This window comes from Xenopus laevis, chromosome 3S (assembly GCF_017654675.1).
Source record: "Xenopus laevis strain J_2021 chromosome 3S, Xenopus_laevis_v10.1, whole genome shotgun sequence".
Taxonomy (NCBI): Eukaryota; Metazoa; Chordata; class Amphibia; order Anura; family Pipidae; genus Xenopus; species Xenopus laevis.
The window spans coordinates 122,297,907-122,312,864 of NC_054376.1; the positions used below are offsets into that span (position 1 = coordinate 122,297,907).

General features: G+C 41.8%; 1 protein-coding gene across 1 annotated transcript; it reads left to right on the forward strand.

Annotated features, from left to right (window-relative positions):
* Nucleotides 1-7,412: 7,412 nt before the first annotated feature.
* ppan.S (peter pan homolog S homeolog) lies at nucleotides 7,413-13,759 on the forward strand (the record flags this gene model as incomplete). Its single annotated transcript, NM_001204854.1, is given in 15 exon segments — nucleotides 7,413-7,527; nucleotides 8,526-8,696; nucleotides 9,161-9,262; nucleotides 9,340-9,390; nucleotides 10,119-10,289; nucleotides 10,599-10,675; nucleotides 10,824-10,931; nucleotides 11,094-11,217; nucleotides 11,305-11,383; nucleotides 11,514-11,643; nucleotides 12,246-12,409; nucleotides 12,754-13,096; nucleotides 13,193-13,314; nucleotides 13,411-13,458; nucleotides 13,555-13,759. Coding segments are annotated over 15 exon segments (1,806 nt in total). The 3' UTR covers nucleotides 13,656-13,759.
* Between the last annotated feature and the right edge of the window lie 1,199 nt (nucleotides 13,760-14,958).

The window sequence follows — 14,958 nt, forward strand, 5'->3', positions numbered from 1 at the left end:
GGGAATTCAGGGAGCAGCAAGTGGAATAGAAGGGAGGGATTATTAGGGTTTTTGCAGAAATATTCAATAAATCAGCCTGAAACACTAGTTTTTAAAGCACATTTCTTCGATATCTAAATGAATATAATGCACTGGTACATTCTTATTTTTTACACTAACCTTTAATAGTGCTGCTTCAGAAGACCTCTGCACTGAAATGTTTCAAAAGAGCAAACAGATTTTTTTATTTTTCATTTTGAAAACTGACATGGGGCTAGACATATTGTCAGTTTTTCAGTTGCCCCAGGTCATGTGACTTGTGCGATGCTAAACTTCATTCACTCTTTACTGCTGTACTGCAAGAAAGACTCCTGCTGAAAGAGCGTCCAATGTAACCCATGCTCTATGCTACCACTTGGTAGTTGCCTTTATAAGCCAAAATATGGTTACATATTAATTTGATTATGTGTTCCCCACTAATTAGACCTGGCAGGTCCAAATTAGATGGTAAAAGTAAGTTATATCAGAGTGGAATCTGGGACAGGTGATGACTGCATTTGGTGGAAATGTCTGAGGGTTAGAGGGGTTAAATAAGCTCTGTGTAGTATATAGGTTTGGGGTAATCATTATATTTCATAAGTACCTTAATATCCATATTCTCAATTTTAAAGTTGATCAAAAGGTAAGATTGCTCTTTGCTCTTTTTTAGTCTTGGAATTTATGTCTTAATATGCTCCCAATTATTATAATAATGAGGTGTTTTAAACTGATTGATTGTGGAGAAGACTTCAGTGAATTCCATGTTTGGTCATGGTTCCTTTTCCCAAATCTAAATGTATTTTTCCTTTCCTATAAAAAAACAAAATAAATTGATATTTGGAGAACTTGTCACCCCGCGGAAACAGATTTCTCTTAAATCGGAACAAGAAGAGATTGTTTTTTACTCTTCAGGATTGATCCTGCCATGGTGAGGTGAAACTGAGGTCTCCTACTAGATATTTTAAACCCTAATGTTTCGTGAGATAGGATGAACTTTACCAACATGGTGACTAAAAGGCTAAATATATTCCTGAACATCCCATCAAAATGACCTCCCATTGTTTTGGGATACCTGGAAACCTGTAATCAGAGGCAACCTATAAGATGGGAATTCTGAGGTTTAACAAAGAATTTTCTGTGCCAAGTCATTTTAAAAATGTTCCCACCAAACAAAATGGTGATAAATGTAAGCAAATTTTGAATACTCAAAAGCAAAGAACCTTGAAAGATCAATGTTATACTGCATTTTCTAGATTTAGATTTCATAACAAAAGAATAGATATAACAAGTTTCTTGCAAATCTTCGTAAAACCTGGAACAATTTTAACCATACTTTTACTAGTAAAGATTACCAAAACAAAAAACATTGCCCTTAGGTTTCTCTTAATAAAGTGGATACTCTTAAAGGAGAAGGAAAGATACCGAAGCATTGTAATGCCGATAGATTAAACACAATAGTGCAAGCTATAACACTATATTTATTCTGAAAATGCTTTACCATACCTGAGTAAACAGCTCTAGAAACTCTCTGTTTGTCTAGGATAGAAGCTGCCGTATTAGCTTGGTGTGACATCACTTCCTGCTTGAGTCTCCACCTGCTCACTCATATCTCTGGGCTCATATTACAGCAGGGAGGGGAGGGGGGGAAGGGAGGGGCAGAGAGGCGCAAACTGAGCATGCTCAAGCCCTAGCCCTGGAGGTTTATGCTGAAAACAGGAAGTCTGATACAGAAGCCCATGAGTACACAATAGAAGGAAAGAAATGTGGTGTTTCTTTTGACAGAGGACTCAGAGCAGCATTACTTTGAGGGTTTACTGATGTATTTGTATAGACCTTTCTGATAAAGCTTACTTAATGTTAGCCTTTCCTTCTCCTTTAAGTCTCTGGTTACTACTTTTTAAAAACCTGAAGAAAGACAAAGAAGGAGGTCCTGGTGCACTTCCCTTTTTACATTTGCCATAAAGTTGCCCCATTGAAAGATTTATTTAATGACATTTTCCCAGTGGAAAATATCTTCAATCAAGCCTTACATTTACTGTCAAACTCATTCCCAAAGATCCTTTGTTACCTTATTGACTAATTTTGCTGATTCATCAGGGATTTACAATATTTACAAAAATTCTGACTGATAGGTTGGCAGAGCTCCAAGGTTCTGGACACAGCTCATACTTCTGCCTATAACAGCTGCCTTCCACTTCAGGAGGAGCCCTCTGCTTCATGGATGCCGCCAGGTCTTAAAGTTCAACCAGGCCGAATCCTTCTGCCTGGCCGAACCGAATCTGAATTCTAATTTGCATATGTAAATTAGGGGCAGGTAAGGAAATCACATGACTTTCCGTCACAAAAGAAGATTTTTTTCTACTTTTTCCTTTCCTGACCCTAATTTGCATCTGCAAATTAGGATTCAGTTCGGGATTCGGCCGAATCTTTCACTAAGGATTCGGGGATTCGGCCGAATCGCAAATAGTGGATTCGGTGCATCCCTAGTCAAAACCAATCAGTAACACAGTATAAAGTCAGGATCCGGAAGAATGTTCAGTAGCAGGCAAAGGTCGGTACAGGCAGCAAATAAGCAGAGGTCAGGGACAGGCAAGGGTCAAGAGCAGGAAACCAGACAATTATCGCATCCTGGAACTATCTAACAATAGACCTATGTTAGGTTATAGCGATCCAACATTTGAGAAATGGAAAGAGGGACAAAAAAGATGTGTAAAGCAACACCCCCTAATTACCATGTCCATTTTACAAAATTTGGCAGGTTATGAAAGTTTGAACACATTTCTGGGAGATTACTGCCATGTTTTATGTTTTATTACAGTTTTGCTCATTAAGATGAGATTGCTCATGAAGCTGTGAGTCTCAGTTCCCCCAAGAGACCTGCTTTTATTAAATTGTTACAATTCTATCTTTGCTTATCTGAAATCGTTATAATTGTATCTAGTTGGCGAGTTCATGCGGAAGTGAATGGGAGTGAATTTTTAATTTTCGAATTGAATTTAAAATTTGGCAAAACCATTGAAAATAATAGGCAAACCGTGATTTTACTGCGATTTTACTGTGTTGTTTTTACTCAAATTTTAAAATTTTAACTCAACTGGGTTTTGAAAGCCAAGTATTTTCATAAATAAGCATGCATTCAAGAATTTAAGATATTAAGGGATACACATGCTGTTAATATGAATTAATTTTTTTTTACAACAGCGCCACCTACTGGACAGTTTCCCACCAGTCTGACCACCAAGTAGTCAAGGAAGTTGTCAGGAGAAAGAAAGAGGCTGCTCTGATGTTCTTCTAATTAGAAAAATAATTAGAAACCTTTCTCACATCTTTCCTAAGCAGAAGAACATCAGAGCAGCCTCTTTCTTTCTCCTGACAACTTCCTTGACTACTTGGTGGTCAGACTGGTTGGAAACTGACCAGCAGGTGGTGCTGTTGTAACAAAATTCATTCATATTAACAGCACATGTATCCCTTAATATCTTGGAATAGATATAAAATAAACAATGAATGTAAATTACAAAAGTGCTTAGAATAGCCCCCTCATCAATTTTACATTCACTTATTTCAAAGGTTTACTTATACTTTTCTTTTCTTTTTTGTTGGGGTTTTTATGTTTGCCTCCTAGCAAAATGTATTTTCTCATGAATCTCTGACCTGTTTTTTAACAACTGGGTGTGTAATATATTTAATATTTATTCCACATTATAATAAATTTAACTGAAAAAGAAAGAAAAGAAAAATAAGGTTTCGGGTGGAGAAGTCTCCCTCTGTCAGATAACATGCATAAAGAAGCAGTATATCAATGAGCATTTGTGTAATGCCAACACATTTTCATTTGGAATTGTTTGCAAATTGTGTTGAAGAAAAAAATTACGTTAAATTCAGTGACCAATACAGTACAGCCTTTAAAATGTATGGGGCGATTATGGCTCTTGCTTATGCAAATATATTTGGGCACAGACTGGAACACACCTACATAGACTTTGTTGAGTCTCTAGATATGCCATAAACTTTACCCATGTGTGGAATAGTAAATAAGATTTGTCTGATAAAAGGATAAAACAATTTACACTAATTTATATGCCAAATCAGATGACAAAAATAAAGCATTATTGTGTTCCAGTTTTCATCCACTAGATGTCACTATGGATCTGTACTGACTATCTGCATGGATAATTCCCTTTATGGACCTGCACATTTATTACCTATAGTCACTGAAATGTGGTCCTCATCCAAAACTAAGGGGCCAATTCATTAACTTCGAGTGAAGGAATAGAAGAAAAAAAACGTCGAATTTCGAAGTGTTTTTTTTGCTACTTCGACCATCGAATGGGCTACTTCGACCTTCGACTTTGAATCGAAGGATTCAAACTAAAAATCGTTCGACTATTCGACCATTCAATAGTCGAAGTACTGTCTCTTTAAGAAAAAACTTCGACCCCCTAGTTCGCCACCTAAAAGCTACCGAACCCAATGTTAGCCTATGGGGAAGGTCCCCATAGGCTTGGCTAACTTTTTTTGGTCGAAGGATAATCCTTCAATCGTTGGATTAAAATCCTTCGAATCGTTCAATCGAACGATTATTCCTTCGATCGCAGTATTTGCGCAAAATCCTTCGACTTCGATATTCGAAGTCAAAGGATTTTCATAACCCTCGATATTCGACCCTTGATGAATTTGCTCCTAAGTGTTGGGAATACATTTATATATCTGTTCACTTTTGTTACAAGTTAACTAATAACTTGTACACGCATCTGATTCCTGGCTCTAACGCTGCGCCTGCCATCCGATCCATGGCTGTAACCATAAGCCCTCCATTTTATTCCTGGCTCTTAAGCTGGTCATAGACGTGCAGATTTACCTTCATGTCGGACGAACGATCATTCTGTGCCATCTCCAGACCTGCCACTAACCATTCAGATCAAATAAAGTAGTAAAAGAACAGATCAGCCGATGTTCTGCCCCTGACAGTAATCCTACGAAAGTTATGTCCGACAAAAGCTGGTGACAGTCTCCCTCTGATATCGTCAGATCGGCAATATACGCAGAGATATTATCGGCAGCCGACAGAAATTTTATAACCTGTCCAATTGTCTGAACGACCGATCGGAATGCCACGAAAAATGTCGGTACACTCCACACACAGCACAGGAAATCGTACGAAACTGAGATTTATACAATCAAATCATTGTGTCTATGGCCAGCCTAACTCTGCCCCTGCCATTTGATTCATGACTGTAACCATAAGCCCTCCATCTGATTCCTGGCTCTAACGCTAAGTCTGCCATCTGATTCCTGGCTCTAACCCTAGGCCACCATTCAATTCCTGGCTCTAACCCTAGGGCTGCCATCTGATTCCTGGCTCTAACCATAGGCCCGCCATCCAATATCCTGGTTCTAACCCTAGGCCTGTCATCCGATTCCTGATTTTAACCCTAGGCTTGCCATTCGATTCCTAGCTCTAGCCCTGCCACCTGATATCCTGACTCTAACCCTAGGCCTGCCATCAGATAGCCTGGCTTTAACTCTAGGCCTGCCATCCGATTCCTTACTTATTCTAACCCTAGCCCTGCCACCTGATATCCTGGCTCTAACTCTAGGCCTTCCATTCCATTCTTGGCTGCAACTCTAGGCTTGACATCTGGCTCCTAGCTCTAACCACATCGGGTTATGACATTTGGGGCATGTTTGTGCCTCATGTCGGCGATGCTTTGAAAATAGGCAGTTGTGACCTGAAAAGCCCTTAGGAAAACCAAATAACTTCGGTCAAAAATGAACAGACGGCACTCTTAAACCCTAGGTAAACCATCTGATTCCTGTTTCTAATACTAGGCTTACCTTCTCCTCACTTCTGAAGTGTAAATGTCTGATATGGCCCATGACCTGAAAAAGCTGCCCCCACCATGTTGAGGTTAGGGGAAAAAAATACCGGCCTTCCTGTATATTTATAATTTTTGCCTAAATATATAGGAAGGTCAGTGATCCCAATGTTATTAATAGGGAATAAAGATAAATATATAGGAAGGTCAGTGATCCCAATGTTATTAATAGGGAATAAAGATAAATATATAGGAAGGTCAGTGATCCCAATGTTATTAATAGGGAATAAAGATAAATATATAGGAGGGTCAGTGATCCCAATGTTATTAATAGGGAATAAAGATAAATATATAGGAAGGTCAGTGATCCCAATGTTATTAATAGGGAATAAAGATAAATATATAGGAAGGTCAGTGATCCCAATGTTATTAATAGGGAATAAAGATAAATATATAGGAAGGTCAGTGATCCCAATGTTATTAATAGGGAATAAAGATAAATATATAGGAGGGTCAGTGATCCCAATGTTATTAATAGGGAATAAAGATAAATATATAGGAGGGTCAGTGATCCCAATGTTATTAATAGGGAATAAAGATAAATATATAGGAAGGTCAGTGATCTCAATGTTATTAATAGGAATAAAGATAAATATATAGGAAGGTCAGTGATCCCAATGTTATTAATAGGGAATAAAGATAAATATATAGGAAGGTCAGTGATCCCAATGTTATTAATAGGGAATAAAGATAAATATATAGGAAGGTCAGTGATCCCAATGTTATTAATAGGGAATAAAGATAAATATATAGGAAGGGTCAGTGATCCCAATGTTATTAATAGGGAATAAAGATAAATATATAGGAGGGTCAGTGATCCCAATGTTATTAATAGGGAATAAAGATAAGTATATAGGAAGGTCAGTGATCCCAATGTTATTAATAGGGAATAAAGATAAATATATAGGAAGGTCAGTGATCCCAATGTTATTAATAGGGAATAAAGATAAATATATAGGAAGGTCAGTGATCCCAATGTTATTAATAGGGAATAAAGATAAATATATAGGAGGGTCAGTGATCCCAATGTTATTAATAGGGAATAAAGATAAATATATAGGAAGGTCAGTGATCCCAATGTTATTAATAGGGAATAAAGATAAATATATAGGAGGGTCAGTGATCCCAATGTTATTAATAGGGAATAAAGATAAATATATAGGAAGGTCAGTGATCCCAATGTTATTAATAGGGAATAAAGATAAATATATAGGAAGGCCGGTATTTTTTTCTGGAAAAGGTGTGAACCCTACGTTATTCCTATACCTCAGTCAGGGGGTAAATGACTTTAAATGACAGGTGCCCTTTAATAATATCTCAAAGTCCTCAGTGAGTGAGACAAAGATGAGGTGCCCAGACAGTAACAATGTCATGAAATAAACCCCTTAGAAAAGGCAGAGATCGCCAGTAGGAAATTCTAAAATACATATATATTCTCAAATCCACCACTAGAACTGACAGACACCACGAGGAGTTCCTCCTTCCCAGCCCTGCCCACCAGCGGAACCCAAGCTCCGGCCATTTGTTTCCTTACGGACAGCAGGAGCGCGCGCGCGGCGGAAGCGGAAGAGGTTTCGCTGTTCCACGTGGGTGCCGGAGAAGTTCTTCTGGCAACATGGGGAAAGATAAGGTAAGGGAATCGGGAAGCTCGGGAATGTGTCAGTTAAGGTGGGGATTGCGGGGATTGCCGAGATGCAGCCCCGGGATCTTCCGGAATGTGCCGAGTGTGGTGTTACACAGCAGTGTCCGGCCAGCAGCCCCTCTGAGACCCTTTAGATCTGCAGGGAGACGGGCTTAATGTGAAAGCTATTGATTGTAAGGGGCGGCTCAACTTTAAGTTAACCTTTAGCATATTATAGAATGGCCAGTTCTAAGCAACTTTTCAATTGGTCTTCATTGTTTTTTGTTTTTTTTATAGTTTTATAATTATCTGCCTTTTTCTTCTGACTCCTTTCAGCTTTCAAATGGGGATCACTGACTCCATCTAAAAAAAAACAAATGCTCTGTAAGGCTACAAATGTACTGATATTGTTACTTTTTATTACTCCTCTTTCTATCCAGGCCTCTCCTATTCACATTCCAGCCCTTTATTCAAATCAATGCATGGTTGCTGGGGGAATTTGTACCCTAGCAACCAGATTGCTTAAAGAGCTGCTGATTAAAACACTAAATAAGTCAAAAACCTTAAATAATAAAAAAAATTAAAAACAATTGCAAATTGTCTCTGAATATCCCTCTCTACGTCATATTAAAAGTTAACGCAAAGGTGAACAACCCCTTCATACAAACTGTACAGAAATTAAAGGGTAACTAAACCTGATGTGGAGAGAGCTGCAAAGCTGTATTACTAGTGGGTTTCACGCTCTGTAGCCTTCGCTTACATTAACTACAGGGTGTGGATTTATTATGTGTCCAGGTTTAAAGGGGTGACCCAGGTCTGGGCAACTGGTGGCCCCCGAGATGTTTTTAATCTTCAATTCCCAGAGTCCTCTGACAGCTGTAGAGGGAATTTTATTATATTATTAGTAGGGGGAATTCTAGTATAACAGTAAGTGGAGCAGGTTGCTGTGCCTGGCCCAGTCCTTGTGTAGGTGAATAAATACAGTGTCTGCCTCTCGCCCCATACAGACCAAGAACCAGAAGAAGCAGAGGGCAGCAGCCAATCACAACGCAGAGGAAGATTTTAACGCCGTGCCGCACTCTTTTGTCTTCCACCGAGGGCAGATTGGAAAGAATGTGCAGCAGTTGATCACTGATGTCCGGAGAGCCATGGAGCCCTTTACTGCCCGGTCTCTAAAGGTGAATCTTGGAACATGTGACACACAAAGATATTTAGCGTTGAGTTTGGAGAGCGCCGAGATGCACAGAGGAGCTTGGGACACACAGACAGAAGCCCCATGTTGTGCAGGATTTTAGTGCAGTCTGGCGACCCACATGAATAACAAATCTGCTGATCTGGAAGGAGCCCCATCAAATAATTATTGACCCTTCTTGTTAGGCAGCCAATCAGTCAGTAGAGGGATCTGTGTTGTCTAATGCAATTACGTGACCTGGCTTATGTATAGATCTGATCATTTATCAGATTTGTCACCCCAAGAACAAGACAAGTCTCTAAATGATTACACCCCAAGCCAACTATCGTATTGCAAGGTAATCTGGCAGTCGCGGTTTCACCGCCGCGTGTGTCAGAAACCACGTTCTCCATGGACATCAGTTTAGTCCCCTCGCATCGTTTTTACCTTCTTTTTACCTTCCCCCTGCAGGTTCGGAAGAAGAACGCACTGAAAGACTTTGTGGCAGTGGCGGGGCCCCTGGGAGTTACCCATTTCCTGATCTTCACCAAAACCTCAACCAATGTCAATTTTGTAAGTGTTGCCCTTTGAGAAATGGACAGCGGGTAATTGTGGTTTTGAGCCTAACGCTATTCTCTGTCCTTCTGCAGAAATTTGTCCGCTTGCCCAAAGGACCTACACTAAGCTTCAAAGTGACCCAGGTAAGTGTGTATATGAGGAGTATATTGGTTTATAGGTGTATTCAGGGCCACCATCAGAATTAGCTGGGCCCCAAAAAAAACTTTGTGGCCAGGGCCCACCAAGTAAAAAAAAAGAAAAAATAATCAGCTGCCAGCCCCATCAAGTTAAAAAAAAAAAACATCATCAAACTAGGGCCCCCCCCCAATTAAAAAAAAAATCAGATGCCAGGGCCCCTAAGTTTAAAAAAAAAATGTTCGGCATGGCTCCTTCTTTGGCACAACTCGGCTCCTTCTTTGGCACAACTCGGCGCAACTCGGCTCCTTCTTTGGCGCAACTCGGCTCCTTCTTTGGCGCAACTCGGCTCCTTCTTTGGCGCAACTCGGCTCCTTCTTTGGCGCAACTCGGCTCCTTCTTTGGCGCAACTCGACTCCTTCTTTGGCGCAACACTGCCCAAAGCATACAGACATAAGTGCTGCCATATTGTTTTGGAGACGTAAACGTGGAATGGCATAAGTATCCAGTAGCTCAGAAACTAAACCCAATTTATTTTCTGTGATTAGAATGAAAGTAAGAAGCAAGTTCAGCACAAGCTTTATTCATTGTATTTATGCTGAACAAGTTGAGTACTGGCCATTTATCTTCCAGCCTCCCAAGATTCCAGCATTGAATGTAAACATTCAAAGGTAACATGTAGCTTCTCTCCATGTCCTGGTGCTAGCCTCTACCATGGTTTCTTCTGTTCTTCCAGTACTCTCTTGTAAAGGACGTGGTCTCCTCTCTGAAGAAGCACCGGATGCATGAGGAGCAGTTCAGTCACCCTCCCCTACTGGTGCTCAATAACTTTGGCACGCAGGGAATGCACGTCAAGCTTATGGCCACCATGTTCCAGAATATGTTTCCCTCCATTAATGTGCACAAGGTGAGCTAAAGTCATTACTATGTAGATAATACCTGGAGTAATCACATTGCTTCCCTGTTGGATGCACATGATGAAGCTGTATAGTCTGCTGAGGGCTACCCATGATCCTTTGCAAAGTAAACGCACTGATCCATCCAGCAGGGAAAGCTGGGAAATGTTTTGCTCCATTAAAGGCAAAATGATAAAGTACAATCGTTTGTTATAAACCTGCAGCATCTGCACATTTGTCTACTCTACATACCTGGGGTATAGAAAAATGCACAGATTCCCCTTCCATCTTGTAAGTGACGTCTCATTTTAATATTCTAGGTCACCCTAAACACCATCAGGAGGTGCATCCTTATTAACTACAATGATGAAACACAGGAGTTGGAGTTCAGGCATTAGTAAGTATCGCAGCTGTTGCTTGTTGAGTGGAGGCAGCCGGGAAGTCTGTGGATTGTGGGAATATCTGGAGCTTTGCTGCTTCTTAGTGTCCTTTTTATATGTGAGTGAGCGTTTGTGTATTTACGTGGCTCTGCCTGTGATTTGCAGCAGCCTGAAGGTGGTACCTGTTGGGATGAGTAAAGGAATGAAGAAACTCCTCCAGGAGAAATTTCCCAACATGAGCCGCTGGGAGGACATCAGTGAACTCCTGGTAAAGTGAGTATAGGGGGAACACGTTGAGAAAGCACTTGTTTTTTGGTTTAAAGAGTTACCTGCCTTTTAACCGACCATCATGAATGCTTCAAATAATGCCTATACGATTCTGCTGGTTGTGTTTGATGAGCCGTTGCATTGTGGGATATGTCTGGTTTCTTGCAGAGGAGCCAACCTCTCGGAGAGTGAAGCTGAGCAAGATGGAGACCACAACATAACAGAACTGCCGCAGGCGTGCGCTGGGCGCGGGAACATGAAGGCTCAGCAGAGCGCTGTAAGACTGACAGAGGTCAGTGACCCCCTAGCCACTATTGTAATGTTACTGCACTCTCGTGTCTCTGCTGGGACTGACAACATATCCCTTGTTTCCCAACAGATTGGCCCCCGCATGACTTTGCAGCTGGTGAAGATAGAAGAGGGTCTAAGCGATGGCAAAGTGTTATATCACAACTACAGTAAGTGGCTCCGGCCTATGGCCACTCTGGGGTAAAACTCCTTTGTTGGTGGCCTTCTAATTTAATGGAGTCTCTTCTTCAGTCTTATGGGTCTTTCTTTTACCTTCCATCCCTCTTCCTGTGCTTTCAGTTCAGAAGACAGAAGAGGAGATCAAGGCCTTATTGGAAAGCAGGGAAAAGAAAGTCCGACAGAAGAAGGAGAGAAAGAAGAAGCAAGAGGGAGACGTGGAACGCAAGAAGAATCAGAAGGAGGAGAATAAGTGAGTAGGCGGCTGCCAGAGTAGAAGAGGGAAGTTATTATTGGACACTTCCTGAGCATATCACTGACCTATACAGTGAATAGTATCGTGAATAGTATCGTGAATAGTATTGTGAATAGTATCGGGAATAGGATAGGGAATAGGATAGGGAATAGGATAGGGAATAGGATAGGGAATAGGATAGGGAATAGGATAGGGAATAGGATAGCGATTAGGATTAGTATAGCGATTAGTATAGCGATTAGTACGTTGATTAGTACGTTGATTAGTACGTTGATTAGTACGTTGATTAGTACGTTGATTAGTACATCGATTAGTATAGTGATTAGTATAGTGATTAGTATAGTGATTAGTATAGTGAATACCTATGTTGCTATACAGGCTGAGAGAGAACCTAGGGAGCAGTTGTCCCTGCAATGGAGCGTTCCATTTGCCGCCCTGTTTGACAGTCTTCAACCCCAGTGGAATCACGTCACATCTTCTGGCTTCTTGTACAGGGATATTACATAATAAGAGGACTTTGTCAATGGACAGAATGGTTGTGCTCACAGCTGGGAATTAATCCAGGTATTTGTTTTTCTAAAAATGTTTTTTACCCACAGGAAGCGCAGTTTAGCAGGAATGAAGAGGAAACACGGGGATGAGGAGGGCAGTGACAGTGAAGTGGAGGATCCTGGGACATTGGGAGAGCAGAATCCAGCTGACCAATCAGAAGATGACGATGCAGAGTATTACAGACAGGAAGTCGGAGAGGAACCAGATAAAGGTAAATTAAACTGCAGGATTGGTTTATTTTCTCTTGGGATGTGTCCATTAGTGGGTCAGTCTTACAATAATTGGTTGACCAAGGGGATAGGGGCCATAAGCAGGTTGAAGGCTTTCTATTTATGGAACATTTACAGTCCGTACAGGGCACTGCAGCTGAATGTAACAAGTATGGCAGCCTCTGTGCCTGGAAAGACAGGCTGCTAGCCAACGACTATTTAGTGTGGCTTTTCATCACCTCCGGATTAAAATTGCCATTAGGTTGCTAGGTAAACTTTAGCTAGCAGTGATTTGTGTTGCAGAATGTAGCGTTCATATTGTCTCTCCTTCCCTCTCTTCCTGCAGATCTCTTCCTCCACTCCAAGAAAAAGTCCAGCTACATATCAGGGCCCCCCAGAAAGAAGTTCAAAGGGTCCGGAAGAGAGAAGCTTAAATCCGACAGACGAGGGGAGCACGACAGGCCTCATGGCAGCAAATCACCCTCCAAGAAACATGGCGCCGGTGTGGGAGGGAAAGAATTCAAATCTGCTGTCAAACTAAAAGGACAGAAATTCCAAGGTAAAGGAACCGATCACAAAGCCCAACATGGTGGAAAAAAGTTCTCCGGCAATAAAAAGGAGTTTGGATCGAAGAGCCCCAGGCCGGGGTTCTCTGGCAGTAAAAAAGGTTCTGGATTTAACAGTCCCAGGCCGGGGTTCTCCGGCAGTAAAAAAGGTTCTGGATTTAACAGTCCCAGGCCGGGGTTCTCCGGCAGTAAAAAAGGTTTTGGATCCAAGAGCCCCAGGCCAGGGTTCTCCGGCAGTAAAAAAGGTTCTGGATTTAACAGTCCCAGGCCAGGGTTCTCCGGCAGTAAAAAAGGTTCTGGATTTAACAGTCCCAGGCCGGGGTTCTCCGGCAGTAAAAAAGGTTTTGGATCCAAGAGCCCCAGGCCAGGGTTCTCCGGCAGTAAAAAAGGTTTTGGATCCAAGAGCCCCAGGCCAGGGTTCTCCGGCAGTAAAAAAGGTTCTGGATTTAACAGTCCCAGGCCAGGGTTCTCCGGCAGTAAAAAAGGTTCTGGATTTAACAGTCCCAGGCCGGGGTTCTCCGGCAGTAAAAAAGGTTTTGGATCCAAGAGCCCCAGGCCAGGGTTCTCCGGCAGTAAAAAAGGTTTTGGATCCAAGAGCCCCAGGCCAGGGCAGAAACCCAAAGGGCCGGGGCATAAGTCGTCGGAGAAGAGAGGCAAACCCTTCAAGCAGAGGAGAAAGTAACCTAATTAGAACAAACTGATAGACTCCTTGTAAATAAGAGTGTAATTAAATGCCCACTCCTTGTATTATGTGATAGAGTCCTGGAATAAAACATCTTCACTGTTTTTAAGTCTAATGGAGCTGCTGCTGACGACTTAGTGACTGGCTCCTCTTAAGTTAGTTAAGAAGCCAGTTTTGGGCTCTGAGCGGCCAAGTGTTCTTTTCATTTGCCAGTGCTTTAAAAGACAAGAAAAGTAAAAAAATACTGGAGGTGGCAATTGGTTAGGCACCTCCCACTCCAGTGATTTGGGATCTAATCAGCAAAATACATAAATTTTGTTTATAGTGTAGATATGATAAAAGACAAGCAGACACAGGAGGAAGGAGCTGGGCTCAAGTACCAACCTTCAACCTGGACAATAACCTGTGGCAGCCAATGGGTGATTGGCCTTGTTTGGCCAGCTACAATAAAGTAATGCAAGTGAAGTTGCAATTGGTTGGCAACGGTACGAATTTGCTTAGTGTTGCTAATTAAGCTCCCCACAGTGCCATTAAGTTCTCCATAGCACAAACCAGAATCATCCCTGTTCATTTTTTATTACTATAAAAAATGTGCTTGGGGTAAAAACCCTGTAGCCTACACAGATATTGGTGCTCTTAGTGCAGAGACTAATGAACTGTGGGTCTATAGTCACTTGTGGCCAGAGGTTGGGGGCCAGACTAAAGGAGGCCATAGATGTAGAGATCGCCAAACGAGCGGATTTCTCCCCGATATGCTCACATTGAAGTGGGCGATATCGGGCTGATTCGATCGTGGGCCCTAGGGCCTAATGATCGGATGATAATACATCCAATACGGGCGGTCGGATCGAGGGGCCTCATAAACGAACACAGATGTGGTCGCGATCCGACCCGTCGGACCGATGACTCAGCCTGTCGGCAGCCTTTATCGGCCCATGTATGGGGGCCTTGAGGGCCAGTCAGAAGGGATTTTAGGAGTCCGTTACAGTGACATTTGGAGATGAACACTTGCTCAATATCCTTGAAGCTCCGGCAGATACGGTCACTTGAGGTGCCGTGACATTCACATCAGTGAATCTCACTAGGGCTGGAATATATTTTCATATTAGAATCAAGTAAAAACCATAAACTTTCAACTGATCAAAGACTGCAGTGGAGTAAAGGAGAGAAGGGAATATATGGGCATTAATAAAAGGGAAGGAAAGTCTCCATCACTTTGGGGTGTCAATAGTTAGACTCCCCCAAGGGATTGTAATCACCTGATACCCCAGACCAGTGTTCCTGTTAGTAGCAAACTGACCCG